Source organism: Nannobrachium achirus, assembly GCF_963921795.1.
Source record: "Nannobrachium achirus genome assembly, chromosome: 19".
NCBI lineage: Eukaryota > Metazoa > Chordata > Actinopteri > Myctophiformes > Myctophidae > Nannobrachium > Nannobrachium achirus.
The window spans coordinates 25,043,586-25,062,141 of record NC_137826.1 but is presented as its reverse complement, the minus strand read 5'-3'; the positions used below and the strand labels follow the sequence as shown (position 1 = coordinate 25,062,141).

Here is an 18,556-nt window from a genome sequence, read left to right as displayed (position 1 = left end):
TAAGTGATATATTATGTACAATAAAATAGCTTCACTCGCTTCATAATATGGTATGTGTTTCAATCGGCATTTAATGTCAAGGTACGTTAGACAGTCTTAGACAATTAAGTGATGAATGTCACTTGACACTTTGTAGCCTACATGTTTTGATATGCCTCATTCACACTACAGATATATAGTTGAACGTTTTGCTTGGTAATTCAATGTAATCTCAATGGAAACCAGCTTTAAAGGCTGGATTCCAAGGACAGCCGACACGCCCAGCCTTTAAAGATGGTTTCCATTGAGATTACATTGAATTACCAAGCAAAACGTTCAACTATATATCTGTAGTGTGAATGAGGCATTAGACAATTAAGTGATGAATGTCACTTGACACTTTGTAGCCTACATGTTTTGATAAAAGACATCTTATTCGTTTGTGTTATTAATCCACCACTGTGCTACCACACTGGCGCCATCTAGTGGATTTTCATAAATTGGCTACGGTATCAGTGGTGGACATTGATTGAATATTTTAACAACATGCTTATTAACAGTACAGGTAGTATAGACAAAGGTTATGCTTAACAGTAGAACCCCATGAGCTTATTTCCACTGTTGTCCACTATACTGAATTCATCAGCTATAAATAATATAGTCAGACAAAGAGACAATACAAATATACTACAAAACTGTCTTCTACCTTGAGGCTTGAGCCAACCCAGAGTTGCAAAGTGAGCTGGGAGAAAGGAGAGGCCTAGAATTAGTTTGCTTTTGAGAGGTCTGCAGTTTCGTTCTTCGTGACATTGAGATGTTCAGACAATGAACTTTATTGTTGGTACAAGCATGACATTGAATGAGCATTCATCATTGCAAATGCACTCTTTTGTTGATAGATATCCTGCCCAAAAATCTTGTTCTTTGACCTTCATAATCACTGTTGATGCAATGCTTTCACTGGACAAAGCAATCAACCCCAATAGCCTACTTTACATATACTTGTCAAATGTTATTTAACAACAAGTACAAATTCAGATGATTTTCCAGATATTAAAAAATAAAGTGAAAATTGCAGATCTACAACCTCACAGCACATCACAAATCAACACGCTGAGCTTGTAGATCTATTATTCTCACTTGATTTGAAATGGGGCTTGAGTGGTGTTTACCCATCCTAGAAATGTAGAATCTGGGGTACATGTCTTTGAAATGTAATGGAGTTACGTATCCAAAATACAAATGTACAGAATTACTTACAGGACTCAAGTAAATGTACTTTGCTACTGTTCACCACTGTTGAGATACAGTAGGGCCTACATGCTTTGCTTTCCCATTATAACATGTATATCTACCCATGGCAAACTGTTTGCCTCCTGCAACATACTGTACATAACCTATAGGATTCTTTTTTTTTTTTTTCAACTGACAAAACACTGAACACACTTGAAGTCCATACTGTGATGCATAAATAATGCTCTGTTTTATGTTGGTGTCGCACGCTGAAAATAGCAGATCTACAAACTCATGAGCTTGTAGATCAGTTATTTTTGGTGCTTGACAGCTTTGGTGCTCAACATACTTACGACTTAAGTATAAATTGGGCAATATGTTCGTTGTACGTTCTCTGTAGAAACGTCTGTGTCTTCACACCATACCACAGTTGTGGTCCTGTTTTCAAGCAACCCGCCTCCTCACCCAGTACAGAAGAGGGAAATGTCAAAATTGCCATGACACCATTATAGTTTCTCTAAACTGGCTAATCATCATGACAATTTCTTAGCCTGAGTGAAAAGGAACACTGTAATCACACTGTAAGAACCACTGTAATAATTATATAAAAATATCCAAATCAAAGGTTACCATTTACTTTATTAAAAAAAAAAAAAATGCAGATTTTACATGGAACTTAGTTTGTTTCAGAACAAAGGAGGCAATGTTATAGCAAGAGCTAATAGTGTAATGTAATAAACAAAAACATCTGGTTAAAGAATCAAACTAAATATAATCATACAAAATCTATATAAGTTAATGTAAAATGTGTCTAGTGCACACCAATTACCTACATTTTGTGAATACAAATTCAATGTTGTATATGGAAGGGGCAACATAACAGCAATTACACTATGCAAGAACACAAAACATTACAAATAAGTGGAGTATAGCATTTAGTTGGCGTGGTGTGCAGTTGAGTAACACAACTTCAGAGTGTAAGGATAAGGCCCACCTAAACAGGGGAGAAATAAACAAAAAACAACAACATTTAGAAACAAACCCCAACGCTCTCCGAAGATCATTATATTAATTTGTACATTATTGTTTATTTTGTGTTTTCTTTACTTTTTTGTAAAAAATACTTTTTGAAAGAAAATTTTGCTTTAAAGGACAACTCCGCCCTGAATCACTTCTAGGCAAATTTTTCTACTTATATTGTTGTCCAGTTTCCCCAGCAGAACCCAAGCTCTCATAGCAAAGAGCGGAGCCTATAAGCCTATCGCTTTTACACTATTTGTTGTGGTCAAAAGTGTTTTTATTTTCCATCAATGTGGTACTAGTTGTCATTACAAACACATCCATGTCATCGTTGTCCCACACAAGCCATCACACTCTGCTAAACAGATGTTATTCTTTTATGTGTTTTGCCAAGTCCCGGAAAAGATGCCCTGTGATTGGCCAGTGCAGTCACGTTGATTGGCACTTGTGCCGAATGCTCACCACAAAACATTATTTATGAGATTGTGGTGGCTTGGGATTGTGGTGGCGTGGGACAACCAAGGCATGGATGTGTTTGTAATGACAACTAGTAAAACTCATGAAAAAGAAAATCACTTTTGAACACAACAAATAGTGTAAATAAAAGCCATAGGCTTATAGACTCCACTCTATGCTATGACAGCTGCTGCGTTCTGCTGGGGAAACTGAACAACAGGGGCATTTCTGCCTAATAGACCCCATGGACAGTCTTTTGGGATCAATATAAGTAGGAAAATGAGCCTAGAAGTCATTTAGGGCGGAGTTGTCCTTTAGTTGTCTGACTGTCCAGTGTCCAGGGTCCTTGGGGGGAGTTCCAGGGGGGTCCTCAGCCAAATGTGTTACTACAGCATCACTTTATTTTTTATTTTAATCACTTTATCCAGGTTTTATATGTTGGCTATTCAAAAATAGCAAATATACTGTACAAGCTCAAAGCGAGTGACTTTGGGTGTACATTTTTCTTTTTACACAAATATTCTCTTCTGGGGGTCCCTGGCACAGAATATTTTCAGATGGGTCTCCGCAGTCAAATATATACAGTATCTATTTGGGGGTCCTCAACGTGAAAAGGCTTGAGAACCACTGGTTTAAAATGCAGCATGCTGAAGACTTACTGGGGTTTTTCATCTGGGTGTGGTTCATCAGGGCCAGGGCTTCCATTGCATCATTGATTGATTCCCACTCCAGTAGGCCAGATGAGCTCCGTTCACCTACCGTGGCACAAGAAACTCTACTTAACCACATTGACTACATATATTTGTGTACAACACCACCTACTCCTAATTCAGGAGTGCTCAGGGACTGCTTGCGTGACAAAAACAGTCCCACAATGTGACTAGAGAAAATGGTGACAAACTATAAAAAAAAATGTAACATCTTTCTCAACCTTGTGTGCAATGTACCTACAGATAAGTCAAACTTGTTTTGCTGAGTGAATACACCAAGTTCCATAAGCTGAAACACGTTCTCCCCTTAATTAAATGGGTCTGTGTGTATTAAACAATCACTAGGTCACTTTTTCAGAAATGATAAACCTTTACTTGGTTACAAAAGAATTAGTGCAGTAACGTAGCTGAACAGAACGTGTGAATTGGGTCAACGTGTTATGTCACTCACTTTTTCCTGTGAAAAGTTTGACGTTGGAGGGGGTCTTAATTCCCAGCTCATCGCAGAGCTGAAAGAAGAGAGTCGTAGAATGACTGACTGCATACAAAAACTAGAGATCATCAACAACAAAAAGACCCAGTCTGGTCAGAAGGTGACCGTTGTTGTTCTTACCTGATTGAAGATCTCTTCAGAGATGTCAGGTTGACCATTGTAGAAGTGTAGGACATTGCTGGGATGCTGGATTCGGTTCTTTGCCGCTTGCTCTGGGGAGGTGAAGCGGTTGTTTCGGGAACCGTGGAAATCCTTGAAGCTGCTACTGCCGTCCTCCAGCTCATAGCACTGCCCTGGCATGATGGCCTGCTGCTTGGACACACTACAGCCACACACAGCAGATATGTATTTATATAGAACCTTTCTAGACATGAGTCAAAGTGCTGCACGAACATAAAAATAACACAAATTTTTCTAAGTGAAAATAAAAAAAGCTAGTTAAATGAAACAAGAAATAACCATGAGCAAAAAATCTGTAAAAGGTTATTTACAGGAATGCTTTCTGGAACGTTTTTTTGAGTGATTTAAAATATATAATGGAGTCAGTGAGGCGATTTGTCTAGAGCATTCCAGAGCCTAGTAGTTCTGACTGCAAAAGCCAGATCACCCAATTACAAGGTGTGATTTAGGGACCCTTAAGAGAGCCTGTCCTCGGGCCAGGGAGGTACATAATGGGGCCAAGAGTTCAGAGATGTAACGAGGACCAAGAGATCCTTTCGATCCTTGAAAGCAAATAAAAGAATCTTAAAATCAATTTTAGAAACAACCGGAGACCAATGGATGTCCCAATGTCATTTAGCGAAACTTGCACCAGCAGTTACTGTATGGCTTACCAAACATTGAGTTTCTGTCCAAATAGGAAGTTGTTGTTGAGGTGTGTGATAGCTCTGTCCACAGAGTAACAGTCCCCCATTTCCACCATGGCTGCCCCAGGCTTACTTTTCATGAACTTCACCTGAACAAAGAATAAAGTAAAAATGACTTACAAAACAATCCAAACTGTTAGCAAAGCAAACAGGATCATGCAAGTCGTGTTGACGGTGGCCAGTTTTCTGTTACAATGGGTGACCACTTTTAACTCACCCTCTCTATATTGCCAAAGAGACAGAAGACATTGAAGACCCGGTCAGCATTCATCTTGGCAGGCTCAAGTCCATACACCATAAGGACCGGGGAGTCAGCATGGCAGCCATATTCAGGGGGAGGTGGCCCCCCGTATCCAGGGCCACTGTAGCGCTGGCCACCACCACCACCACCACGACCCCGCCCCCCACTCATAGGAGGTCCCATTCGATGGGGTGGAGGTGGCCCATAGCTCTCATCATTATAGTTGTGATAGCCTCCCTGAGGGCCACCTAATTAAAGACAATTATGGTAGGCATACTTAAAGGGGCACTCCACCACTTTTCAACCTATGTTCATATAATTGGTCCTCACTCAAAAATATTTTTTTCTTTTCCTCAGAGGAGGGCTGTGGGCAGGTCAGAAACCCATCGTCTTGTGACATCATCGATTGCCAATCCAGCTTATAGAAACTGCAGGCTTTCTATTCCTGAAAAGTTGCAATTTTAAAGTGGAAGCCATTGTTCTCGCGATAATAAAAATCTAAATATTTTTTTCAAAAATATTGATTACATTTTCTTTTTTTGGAAAATGATGATGTCACAAGACGATGGATTCTGAACTTCCCACAGCTCTCCTAGGAGACTTGGACTGAGTAGAAAGAAATTGTGATATTTTATCATGAACATTAGTGAGGACCTATTATATGAAGACAGGTTGAAAAGTGGTGAACTACTCCTTTAAACTAAGTACTGTAATTTAAACTATTATGACATTCAGAAAATTATAAATTCTAGAGACATACCATAATCTGGTGGGTGATCTCCCAAAAGAGCAGGCTGCCTCTGCCGCTTGTTGGGATTGGCATTGGGATCTAAAACCAAAAAATAACAAAATCTGCCACTCCGCACTTACAAGTGCCAAATGGGTAACTCAGCGTACACAGGTCACTTTAAGCTATGGGACAAGGTTGTGACTGACATGCAAGAGAAGGGTAAGATATTAAGTGCCAATGTCTGCAGGCTTGCTTGTTTTCTTATGTAGGAGACGAACATAATGGAGATTTTTGTACTTTTTGTATGTCATTTTAGATGTTTGCGTTTGCCATTAAAAAATAATGACATACAAGCTCACAGTGCATTACAGTGTGCCGCGCTTGTACGTCTATTTTGAAAAAATCTTGAAAGTGTTTGGGGGTCCTTAGCACGAAAGACGTACTGCTTTAGAAGGCATTTGTAGAATCGACCTCAGTAATGGGTTTAGAACATATTTCATAGTATAACCTCCCACATCTGTCATTTCCAGGCAAACACACACACACACCTTGTGAATTGTTCCAATTGCCTTCACCGTCAGCATCTGTACAGGTACACACATCAAGCCCAAAATTAACATAGAAAAGTGTAGATAAAGTATGTAATGCATCAATGCATTCCAACACCTAGATCACTGTTTCCCAAAGGGTCAGGACCCATGTTTGGTTCGCAGACCATTTTTTATGGGTCACGTTTCCTTCCTTTTTATATTCATATATTATTTCAACAGAAGAAATATCACAACTTTCATCAATTAAAAACAATTAAGTATTTCATAAATTAAATACAAATCAAGAGAATTATATAAAATAAAAAGTTTAAGAAATAGCGAAAATAGATCTACAAGCTCACAATGTGGCGTGAAGCGACACGTTGTGAGCTTGTAGATCTGCCATTTTCACTAGTAAAAACATTAGATTTCTCTTTTGGGTCTTGTGCTAAAAGGTTTGGGAACCACTGACCTAGGTAATAACACATTGCAATATAAGTATATTATAAGAATGTAAAGAATCAGCATGGACACTATTATGTACCACCTGAAAACAGTTGAAGCATGTTTTTATTTACAATGGAGAATACTTTGGGCTATAGTTGACAATCCAAAAAGGAAAATTAACCCACATTGCACATAAGCTTTTTATATACATGTACATATATTTTTCTTCTTCTTTTCGTTTCCACAATTATGTTGGTAGTAGCCAACATAGTGGGATCAAGGAAACTAACAGCTCAGTTCCTGCATTTAAAATTACAAAGAGCAAGTACGTTATTATATTCAAAAGCTTTGCGAGTGGCTTTTTATATAAGATAGATTGCATCAGATACCTGCAATCTACAGTATCAAGTAGAACTCCAAATTAAAGAGCTACTTATAGAAAAGCAAGAGTTGAAATATAAGCATTTAAAGCATTTTTTTAACTCCAAAGCTGGGTGACCGACAAACTGGATTTCTAATACCCAAAGATTCAACAAAAGCTACCATGTCAATATTGGGTTAATCTTACCTTTTGAGAAGTGGAAATTTCAAAAGTAAATTAAATCATGAATCTAATTTTCAGGCATCACAGCTCACTGTGACAACCTGAGATATACTCATTAAAAATGAGTAAGAAAAAATAAGAGTAAAGAACTTTTTTACAGCTTTTCTTTTCTTTTTTTCTCAATTTCTCAAAACGATTCATAATAAGTTCTCCATTAACACTAATTGAATCAGTTTAGCCTCAAAATCAGAAGCCAATCTGTCACAGCACAACGCAATATCAATGATGAGGTTAAGGCTTAAAAGATTCCAGACCTGGGCCATTATTAAAACTTTTCAAATGTATATTATTTACACAATGGTTTGACACTTTTGTACATGTACATTCATTATCAACCATTCAGGTCATACTATTCAGCCATGTCTTTACATGTACTTACAGCACCACCACATGGAGCACAGTGGACACAGTGGGCAGGTAGGGGGCGCTCTTCTGCAAGGATGCTGCCCGCCAACCTTGTGACTCTGGCCTCAACTCAATCTTCCTTGTTTCTTCCTTCCTTCCTTCCTTTCCCACCAGAGTAAGTACATCCACACATCCAAGCTTGGTTCCGAGTTGCTGGTTGCTTTGGGTTTTTGGTTTTATTGTACAGTTGCAACAATAGGCTCACGTCCAGCTTACGGTGTTCTGACCGCAAAGCAGAGTATTTGCACCGTTTGAGACTGGGGTGTCTGCCTGCCCACAGACACACTGAGCCAAACCTGCATCACACGGGAGGCGTTAAAGGCATCACTATGGGCCAGTTGATAAAGTGGGGAGGGAAAAAAAACAACGCAGAAACAACACAAGAACAGCACAGAGAGAAGAGGAGGGGGGGTGGGGTAGAGGGGAGAGGGAACAGAGTACCAGAGTCCTGAAATGCAGAGAAAGCATTGGGAGAAGATTTGTTTGCCTCTGTGCTTGTATGCTTGATGGGTGTTTGATGCTTGTGTCTTCATAGGCCCCCCTGTGGTTGCTCTCCTCGTGTAAAATGGCGACACGCGTGATGCTCGCTTGTTTTGTATAATAGCCGCCGGCCACTGGGAAACTGAAAAGGCATCTAGTGCTTGTAGCCATTAAGTCATCTGGAATATCTGCAATGGTGGTGTGATGTCATGGCGATTTCGGCTCTGTGTGTTGCCGTGGATATTCAGCTCAGGTGTTTTGTCATGTGTTCAGCACAGGAAGGGAGAGTGATAGCAAAGGAAGCCCATACACCCAGGTCAAGAGATGAGCATCTGAACGTCTGAGAAAACGAGTGGTTTTTGTTTACTGCCTCAGTTATGTGGTGTCATCTGCCTCCGTGTGACGATGTGTGTCTGAAAATTCCTCTGTTGCGTCCTGTGGTTGTGTATGGCGGTCAGATCCAAAAAGGGCTGGGGAAGGTGTGGCCTTAAACGCCCACACACCCGACTCCTGCCCTCACCACACATAATGTGTTTAGTTAAAAAAAAGAAAAGAAAAAAAGTGAGTCTTCAGAGCTCTGGTGCAGATGGCATGTGCTGTACTTGTAAGAGGATGACGGATGGTTATCAATCTACCAGATGAGCCTGCAGTGGATATGCGGGGGGAGGGGGGTATCTGTTCACGTGGCCATGGAGTATTTCTGCCCCTCACCGTGATCAAACGTGGTGGCTACTGTCCACCACACGCAGTAAAATGGATTCCCATGTCAGGTGGTGGTAGGGGTGATGGTGGAGTTGGGATAAGGAAGTACTGATAGTTGAGGTTGTGTGATTCCAGTGTCTGTTGCCCCACTGTGTCCGATGTATACAGAATATTTGTGGCTGTGGCTGCTGTACTAGCTGTAGGAGTTGAGCCCTGTATGAGTGTGCACAGTGAGGACACAAGGAGTACCTCTTTCTCGTAAGGCAGCCGAAAACTGACAAATACCTCTTGAAGAGGCTGTGATTTTACACACCTGCATGAATCCTGTGGTGTGTGTATATATAGTGGCCATGGTGTGTGTACGGGAGTAAATAAATAATTTACAAAGGGCAGGAACTGAGATAAAAGGAAATAGAACAATTAAATGTGTCCCAGAAAAACTAATATTCACCATACTAACAAAACACAGGACCTTCTCTAATATGTAATGTGTGGGCTAGCTGAAAGCTACCACACCAATGTTATCTGCACTCCACATTTTGTACATGTTTTTGAATTTCAGTAGTTTCATCAGGCTTTTTGCACATTATGGTACCAGCACTTTTGATTAAACAGTGACAGTGCAAGTTTCTTTTTTCATCACAATGTGACAAGTGCCTGGCAATGTATCTGTAATTAGGGGCTGCTAGCATGCATTGATTTAAGGGATCGTTTAGGTTTTCTGTTCTATTACCCCATATTATGCAAGCATGCTGAAACTAGGGATGTGGCCAATTTTTGCAATTCGATTAATCGGGGGCGAATAAACATAAGAAGATAATTCAAATTCAGCAGAACACCTCACAAGATGGCGCATAGGTTTAATGTCACATCCCTAGCTGAAACAAGCATCAACTTGCATGCTGAAACTATAGCAGTTCTTGTAGAGTAAGTGCATTGGTCCATTTGGTAGGTACAGTATATGAACTACTATTTCAGCAATGAATTATGTTTCCATAACAATTAAAAAACGAAATGAAAACATCAGGCAATATTAAATCTCATATAGCGTATGTCAGCTCTACATTTGATTGATTGGCCTCAAAACAATGCTGTAATAGGGATAAGTACATTTCAATGTCAACGGTGCTCCCATTTTGTGCGTATGTGCGTGTGTGTGTGTGTGTGTGTGTGTGTGTGTGTGTGTGTGTGTGTGTGTGTGTGTGTGTGTGTGTGTGTCTAATACACCACTGACCACTAACTGCCCTGAGGTGATCGACAGGACCTACAGTAAGTTTAACCATGAGGAAATCTCCAATATGTTGTGCATTTGAAAGACGACACCAAACAGTGCGATACTCTCTGGAGTGTATTCAGTTATGGAGGAATGTGAGGGTGTGCAACTGCATGCTCTGCAAGGACTGTGGGGCATAACGTGAAGGATTGTGAGACTGCATGTGACTACTGTGGCAGGTGCATTACAAAGTTGAAAACGTATCATGCAAGACCTTGCATAAAATGAAATAAAAATCGGCTGCCGGTGAGGTTGCTCCTCGTGCCCTTACTTTGTGGCAAGAGAAATAATGCATGAAGAGAGTGAAGGCATCACTGGAGTGCTGCCACTGAATACCAACACAAATTCCCATGGTGATGAATGGTTCAAAGAAATCATTCAGCAGTGTTCAAAGGCAACACCCCAGGAGGCAGGAGACCCTAGCCATCCCGTATTGTGGCATGAGAGGAGAGGAGGAAGAAAACAAATGGAGGGGAAGTGGTAAAGACTGTATATTACCATTGCCGCTCAGGCTGGGGTTTGTGTAGTCCCATGTATCTTGGTCATTCTTGAACACATTGAGGCGTGCCGGCTGTGGAGAGGAGAGGCACAACATACAACAATGTCGTTTTCTGTCGGGTGGAAACCTCTTAGGTCCAAAATGGTTACTTTTCAAGAAATGGAACCTGTGTTCCAATGCATCCCATGAAGTTATTATTTAGTCATAAGCCCTTGATAATACTTTTCATTGATGAAAACTGGAGGTAAAGTTTCTATCCCACTAATCTTTCAAAATTTTCTTTAATAAGCAAGACTTTTCATGGCTTTAGCCGCTACCTCACCTTGGCATATTCAATCTTCAGTGTGCAACAGCCAGAGTAGATGTCAGCCCCATTTAGAGAGGCTTTGGCCCTCTGAGCACTTTGGACTGAGTCAAATGTGGCAAAAGTAGGTCAAGGATTGTGTTAAATCACATGATAAGAACTGACAAGTCTCTGCTTAGGAGACGTTCAATGACTATTGTGTATCAAAGATACAACATGCACAAACAGAAAAATAATACAATAATAAAATGGCGGCTATAGGGGATATTTGGACATTCAGAATAATATATGTCATTATTATTATCCTTTTGACTCAGGACAAGAGGAAGAAAAACACTTTCATAAGCCGTAAATGGATTATGATGCTGTACTCCGCAAAGGATATTCCACCATGGACTGAACCCCATTCTTCCTAAAGATGACAATCCTTTGCACAGGTCCACAGTTGTTGCAGATGGTGTAGAGTACATCCTGTAGAAGCATATAGCATTTGCATAGTCAATGACATCATTCTGATCAGTCACACCTCATGTCAGGCTCCATATAGTCTCATGATAAACAGTGTGGTTGTCGCAACGCAAGTCACACTTGCAAATTCATTTCGTCCTTCTATGCCCATCTGGGAATGCCCATATGTGGACATATTGTGTCTGTTATTTAAGGGCGAGGTCACCTCTCGCCCTTATGGCGTCTTACTGGTAGCTTAAGCGGTAGAGAAGTTTGCGCTCTAAACTCAAGGCATAGTGCTTAAGACAGATGTGAGAGGCCAGCATTAAAGACATGAACAAAAGTGTTGATGATGGTCTGATGAACAAAATACTTCCAGGAACCACATGCATCACAACGTTATGTTGGCCTGAAGGGGATGTGGTGGCAGAAGCACTGCTGCATCTTACAGACAAACTAGCAGGATGTTCATGTCCTATTGAGCTCAGTTTCTAATTAAAGCTGTCATTTACTTTGAACTATTTTGTATGTATGAAAACATGGCTCAAAATTACACACATGTAACATGCATGCACGCGCACGCGCACACACACGCAGCCCTGCCTGTTATGGTGATATCGTTTCTATCCACAACACCACCGTTTCACAACTTGAACTTCCTGACACATGGTGAGGTCACGGTCACGCATCAAGTGCTGGAATGTTGGCGTAGCAACACCCAGCGACATCTCAGCCCTGGCAAAAAGTGAACTCTATGACACCTGTCTCAGTGTTTGACACCTGTGCTGTCGTATAGTAAGTCCAGATCAGAGGGGAAGAGAGGAGTGCTCGTTTTGGTTCACTCAACATCCCATTTTGGTCACACCATAGTAATTATTTGCACTCGTACAAATCCTCCCAATTTATCTTTTGAGGCTGCACAGATTACATTTGGACGCATTTGCAAACAAAATGGTCACAAAGTATTCCAAGTATGAAATTTGCTCTTTTGAGCAATGTCCTACATATCCACATAAGGCGAAGACAATAAATAGCTAGAATTCTGAATCTGATACATGTTCATTTTGGTTTAGGTATGTGGGTCATAACTGTATTTTAGTCCTTAGGCTACTAGACGTTAACTAACCAGACAATGATGTTGGCTAACCGGTGGCAAACAATCCGTTATATTGGAATCTCTACTGCACGAAAACCTCGTGCCGCTTATAACCTTTTTCTTCTTTAGTAAATTAGACATTATGTTACCGTGGTTATGGGATAGATGGGGTTCATGATCGTTAGCAACAGCACGTTGTTGACGCTGCGGGTGTCATCTGGGTCTCCTGGCCGGGAGATCTTCTGGCTGGTGGAGTAATTGATGAAGGCTGGGTGGCCCGCAATGTAGACCTGGTTCTCTGATGCATAGGTGACAGCGTTGCATGATCCATTCATGTCCTCGTACTCCACCAGGGCCTGGCGCTTCTTTGGCATCATGACCACATAGCTAGAAACACGTCATGCACAATCATAACCATCTAAGCAGCAATCAGCTCGGTGAAGCTGAAAACTATTTTTCCACGTCATAAAAAGAAAATCATAAATAAACACGCAGGATCCAATGAATATTTGAGGGCAAGACTGACAGAGATATACAAATGTTAGAATCAATACAACTGATGTCCAGGGCCAATTATGTGTAGTACAGTGGAAATGGGGGGTGGTGTACCTGATTGCTCCAAACTCCTGCAGGGCCTCCGCCAGGTCAGACTCCATGATGCCGTCCACCAGGCCTCGGATGTGCACCACGGGGGATGGGAGGGTTTTATGGGGATCACCACCATCATAACCCTCCTTTAAAACAGACCACAACACGTCACCCTCACATGCAGCACAAACATGCACCACCAAACTAACTAACCTATTAACCTCAACTGGATAATGCAATTGCTACAGCAGTTAGCTACCAGACTAGCTCTGGTCCATGGCGTTAGGAGTTCTTAACGCTATGTCACCGATGAGCCCTTGCGCTGAATGCGCTCACTGCCGCGGTAGCCCAGGCTGCTCAGCGTCTCCTCTGTAGTAAAAAAAAAAAAAAATACACTTTCGCTACTCACCAAAGCAAAGACGTTTCTAAGATTTTGAAAGCCTACTGTCCTTAGTGGGAACACCCTGAGACTCCCTCGTCACGTCTAAAATACACCTTTTGGTCAGAAAAGAAAATATGTCACCGGAAGGCAAAATCTGGTCAATTGAAATTTCTATTGTAAATATCTGTAGAGGGCGGTGTGGAGTAGCTAAAACTTCGGGTTAAATATTTTCTTTTCTGGTCAAAAAGTGTATTTTAGACGTGAGGTGGGGGCTCCGGGTGTTTCCACTAAGGAAAGTAGGCTTTCAACATCGTGGAACCGTCTTTGTTTTGGTGAGTAGCGAAAGTGTATGTTTTATTTTGACTACAGACGAGAGGCTGAGCAGCCGCTGTGAGCGCAGACGCTATGGACCAGAGCTAGCTGCCAGACCTCCTCAGAAAGCCTGGTGGGCGAGGTTAGCCAGACCAAGCCCGTCCGACCTGGCCCGGTGTAGCAAATTAAGCTACTTGAACGTTTAAACTTGTTTTAATTATAAAAAAGCATTCCTATTTGCCTATTTCCAAGGCAAAAGTAACAGAACCGTATCTATCAATTGCCCAATGAAATGCAATAGATGGGTCCTTATACTTTGATCACAGCAATTGAAACACGATGAGCTTAGCTCTCGTTCTTTGGTTAACTTGCTAACATTACACAGTACACACCCATATGCATATACTGTATGCCACCTTGTAGTTTTTAGCATACATAGCTACGTTCACAAACAAAACCAAAACATTACTGGCTTAATTAGCAAGCAATAACAACATTTAATAACGCACCGCTGGCATCCCCCCGTCCTCGGTTTTCTGCCTTTTAGTCGCCCTTCCACCTTCTCCGTAGTAGCGGCCCGCAGTAGCAGCCATGTTGTTGTCCTGTCCTACCGACAGCACAGCACTGACAGCAGGCTCAGCGCGACTGATCGCAAAATGCCGAGTACATTCTGCTACACCCAGCATCACGTCACCCAGTGGTGAAAAGTAACTACGTTTACTCAAGTACTAATACTTAAGTACAATTTTGAGGTACTTTTACTTCACTAATTAAGTATTTCCAATTTCAGTACTTTTACTTCTAGTACTCGACTACATCTCAGAGGCAAATGTTGTACTTTACTCCACTACATTAATTAGAAAATGAGTTACTAGTTACTTTGCATACTGTTCTATCTGTCATTCAATGTTTTTAGAAAAGGATCTCAATGTAAACAAGCATTGGCTTTCATGAGCTTATCCTTTTAGTTGACCTTGTACCAGTGAACTGTACTGTCATGAAACTGTACCTTTTCCTATGGTATTTCTTTGTCTTTAAAGTAAACTAAAACTAGACTAATGCCTCATTCACACTACAGATATAGTTGAACGTTTAGCTTGGTAATTCAATGTAATCTCAATGGAAACCAGCTTTAAAGCTTTCAAAGCTTTGCTTGGAGCGTCTCCTGTATCTTTAAAGCTGGTTTCCATTGAGATTACATTGAATTACCAAGCTAAACGTTCAACTATATATCTGTAGTGTGAATGAGGCATAAAACTACAACATTTCAGATGACTAAAATATGCCTACCGTAAAACCAGATGGAATTTTAGTCAAGAGTGGCCATACATGGCCACGAGTGCACAAGCCGCAAGTTGGCACCTTGACAGAGCGCAGTCTAGTTTGTGCTCATTTTGTTCACCCATTTACTTCTACAGTAATTACGTTTTTGTTTTACTCTTTTAAACTGCAAACATGAAAGTCTGCATAAATAAAGTTGATTTGATTGATTGATCGATTGAAGCTCTGCTTCATTGATTGGAGCTTTACTTTTTGTCCGGTTAGCTCAGTCGGTAGAGCTCTCGCCTTTGGACCACAAGGTCATGGGTTTGATTCCAGGCACCGCCAACTCAGTGTATGAGTGGTACGGCAAGTTGTGCGGCAAGTAGGCCTACTGGGAGCTGATGGTAGGTGTGCGCTCCACCTCAGCACTCCATCTCCAAGGGCATTGTAACGGGGTTACGGGGACAGACTCCCACGTGTTACCGACAATAAGCCACTCCCGACCTACTTAGTTTCAGGTCCCCGGAATGACCTACGTGAAACCCAGTGTAGCGTCTATTTTGCATAAACATATTTATGGATAAAATGTTTCTGTATGTCTCTGCTAAACACCACTCAGTTTACACACATGTATTTACATTCTAAGGACCACAAGGACCAACGCTCTCTAAACATCATCACCTCCCGGACTTGACTTTCGGCCTGTGTGATAATGAACAAGAGCAACTTTCTCTCCAGTCACAGTATTAGGTGGTGTCTCTGTGTAACAAGGTCTCTGATTGGTTCTGAGGAAGAGGCGATGTCACACCCTCTGCTAGCCCACACAGGTCAGAGGTCATTCATTGAGGTCAAGGGTCACATGAAAGGATTATAAAAGGCTCATGCTGCTTACAGAAGCGGTATGTGATGTTTTTACCAGCTTGCAAAATTGGTCTACAGATCATCAGTCACCTAGCCGCCACTGTGTGCCAAATTCTCCTTATTTTATTTACCATATATGTCTAATTTTTGGTAAACAAGTGTGAATGTATATATTATTATCAGGTCACCAGACCTGATCTATAAATCGGCTGTCATCAATTTCGTCATTCAATGGCATGTGCAATTGGTGCTGTGGCCCGATAGCATCTTACATGCGGCCCCAAAGCCAAATATGGCCATGGGTCATATTTACTTGCACCAGCAGAGCGCGCAAGTAAGGTGATCGGCGCTTGTGCTATGGCTATAGGCTACTTTGTCTACTTTCTAATACCCAAAGTATAACATTTGACTTAATTGTTATTGTTGTAGTTTGAACAGTTATCCTCCCACCCACCAAAGTAGGCTATCATATTATAGTCTACATCCTCAAAAAGTGGGCTAAAATGACAATCAAACCCTTCTGACAAGTGCCTGCAAAGGAAGGAAAAACCATGATCAATAAATTATACCATCTGCTATAGTTTTAGGCGCAGTTTGTGGTTTTTTGGAAGAATAATAGGCTAGCTGTAGGCTACTGTAAAGTAAATATTAACACAGCAGATTTTGATTGTAACATGAGGAAATGTCATGTTGTGCAATGTCTTCAGTCATAGGATTTTGCATTGAAAAACCGAGGTGGCATTTCATGGTCTGTGTGAATAGGGTCTATTCCATAGGTGTGTCGCAGTCACATCTGTGCAGGAGAACAAGAGGAGACTCATATACCTGAGCACTTGGGGATGTGGATCAATATCAATACATCAATATTGTTTCAGACATAAGCTTCCCTTATACATTCATTGTAATTAATAACCTACAAACATATATTCCTTAATTAAAACAATAATCATTCTTAATTTCTCTATAACTTATCTCCTCCTCTTTCAGAACACAATTGGTTGTTATACATCCGCTCAAGAGGGTGCGGTAACGGTTTATGGAAAAGTGGATAATAAAAGGATGATGCATACATTGAATGGAAGTATGGAACACATGTTCATGAAGAACATAATTCTTCATTAAAATGAGTAATTGCCAGAGATAACCTTTATTTTTGAAAACCTTACACAATAAATTGTCACACTGCTCCATTGCTGCGTGTCACTATAGTACTTGAACACCTTGTGAAAACTGACATAATGGACCGACTGAACCACTAATACCAAATGTCTCATCCTGTGAAAGTGTTGAGCAGATGTTACTCAAGTTCATATAACTCTCCCCAACATTCTGTAAGCTTCTTGATGCTGCTGTAGTAAATTAGTAATTACAATGAAGAAACTTGACAAAACATGTAGTTTGAATGAGTGTTTTAATTTACTGGAATAACTCAAAGAGTTGACATAAGGAATGGATCATCATCAATACAGTATTCCATGTAACTGTTGCAAGAAGCGTTAGTTACAGTAAATGGTTCAGTCACCATTTCCTTATCAACTGCATCTGCATGCAGGGGCGTCACAAGGGGTAGGAAAGTGGGACTGAGTTACTGGGGCCCAAGGTGGAGGGGCCCTAGTAACTTTAGCTATTGAAAAATAGCAGATATACAAGCTCACAGCGCGGCACCGAGTGCCGCGCTGCGAGCTTGTAGATCTGCTATTTTTGAAAAGTCGTGAAAATGTGCGCAAATCTTTGAATATATGTATTTTTTAAGTGAACATTTGTAACTCAAATTTTGCTTCTGGGGGGTCCCTGCAACTAAATATTTTGAGATGGGGGGTCCTTCACATGAAAAAGTTTGAGCATCACTGACATGGAAACATAGGTTTCTTGGCACACATTTTCACGATTTTTCAAAAATAGCAGATCTACAAGCTCGCAGCGCGGCACTCGGTGCCGCGCTGTGAGCTTGTATATCTGCTATTTTTCAATAGTTAACATTCATGGGGGGCCCGCAGTGAATCCTTGTACCCAGGGCCCAGAATTTGGTGTGACGCCCCTGTCTGCATGCCAAGGATGAATCCATCAGTATTGGAAGTGTCATTAGCGGGTTGTTGCAGCAAGGTCTGGTAGCGTGCATCTTACACACAACATCTTAAAATTGTAATACTGTAGCTTGTGTTTTCAGTCTCCAAGGCCTTCTGAAACAGGTAGAATCTGTCAATCTGCTTTAGAAGCTAACATCATGTCAGATATTCTTAATACAAATACAAAGGTCTTTAAAGACCCCTTTTTATTCCATAGGATCTGTAGAATTGAAATAAAAGTTAATATTTTATTTAATATGGCACACAGGTATTCAGAGAAGAAAATGCCTAAAGCAGACTGCATTGTACCAGAACAGATTCCTAAGGTGAATTTGGTGAATTTGTTGTAAGGTGTTTCTGCCTTTCAAAACACATTGTTGAAAAGCAACTATTAGCTGTCTTTACCTAATTTATATTCTGTAGTACAGTGGTTCTCAACCTGCAGGTCGGGGCCCCAAGGGGGGTCCCCAAATAATTTTGGGGGGGTCCCCAGATGATTAACTTAATGTGCAACATCGTTTCTCTCTAAACAGTAAACAAACCAACATAAAGTTTAAGTGTATCTATAA

The 18,556-nt window shown here is 40.9% G+C and overlaps 1 protein-coding gene across 1 annotated transcript; it reads right to left on the bottom strand.

Annotated features, from left to right (window-relative positions):
- Window positions 1–1,839: 1,839 nt before the first annotated feature.
- LOC308304340 (heterogeneous nuclear ribonucleoprotein L-like) lies at window positions 1,840–14,430 on the bottom strand. Its single transcript, XM_080748925.1, has 14 exons — window positions 14,307–14,430; window positions 13,125–13,249; window positions 12,665–12,902; window positions 11,358–11,443; window positions 10,991–11,087; window positions 10,668–10,740; window positions 6,277–6,312; window positions 5,759–5,827; window positions 4,975–5,246; window positions 4,725–4,846; window positions 4,012–4,213; window positions 3,850–3,907; window positions 3,348–3,443; window positions 1,840–2,206 (listed from the first exon to the last, which is right to left on the bottom strand). Exons 1-14 carry the CDS (start codon window positions 14,388–14,390, stop codon window positions 2,148–2,150), a joined length of 1,617 nt encoding a protein of 538 aa, XP_080605051.1. The 5' UTR covers window positions 14,391–14,430; the 3' UTR covers window positions 1,840–2,147.
- Between the last annotated feature and the right edge of the window lie 4,126 nt (window positions 14,431–18,556).

What these genes read in the sequence shown, in the direction of transcription:
- LOC308304340 (XM_080748925.1), bottom strand. Translation starts at nt 14,390, where the DNA reads ATGGCTGCTACTGCGGGCCGCTACTACGGAGAAGGTGGAAGGGCGACT. An exon ending in CCCCAGCCTGAGCGGCAATG is followed by an intron (nt 6,313 to 10,667) that starts GTAATATACAGT and finishes GTACCTGTACAG; the next exon opens with ATGCTGACGGTGAAGGCAAT. An exon ending in CTGAAGAGATCTTCAATCAG is followed by an intron (nt 3,908 to 4,011) that starts GTAAGAACAACA and finishes CTCTTCTTTCAG; the next exon opens with CTCTGCGATGAGCTGGGAAT.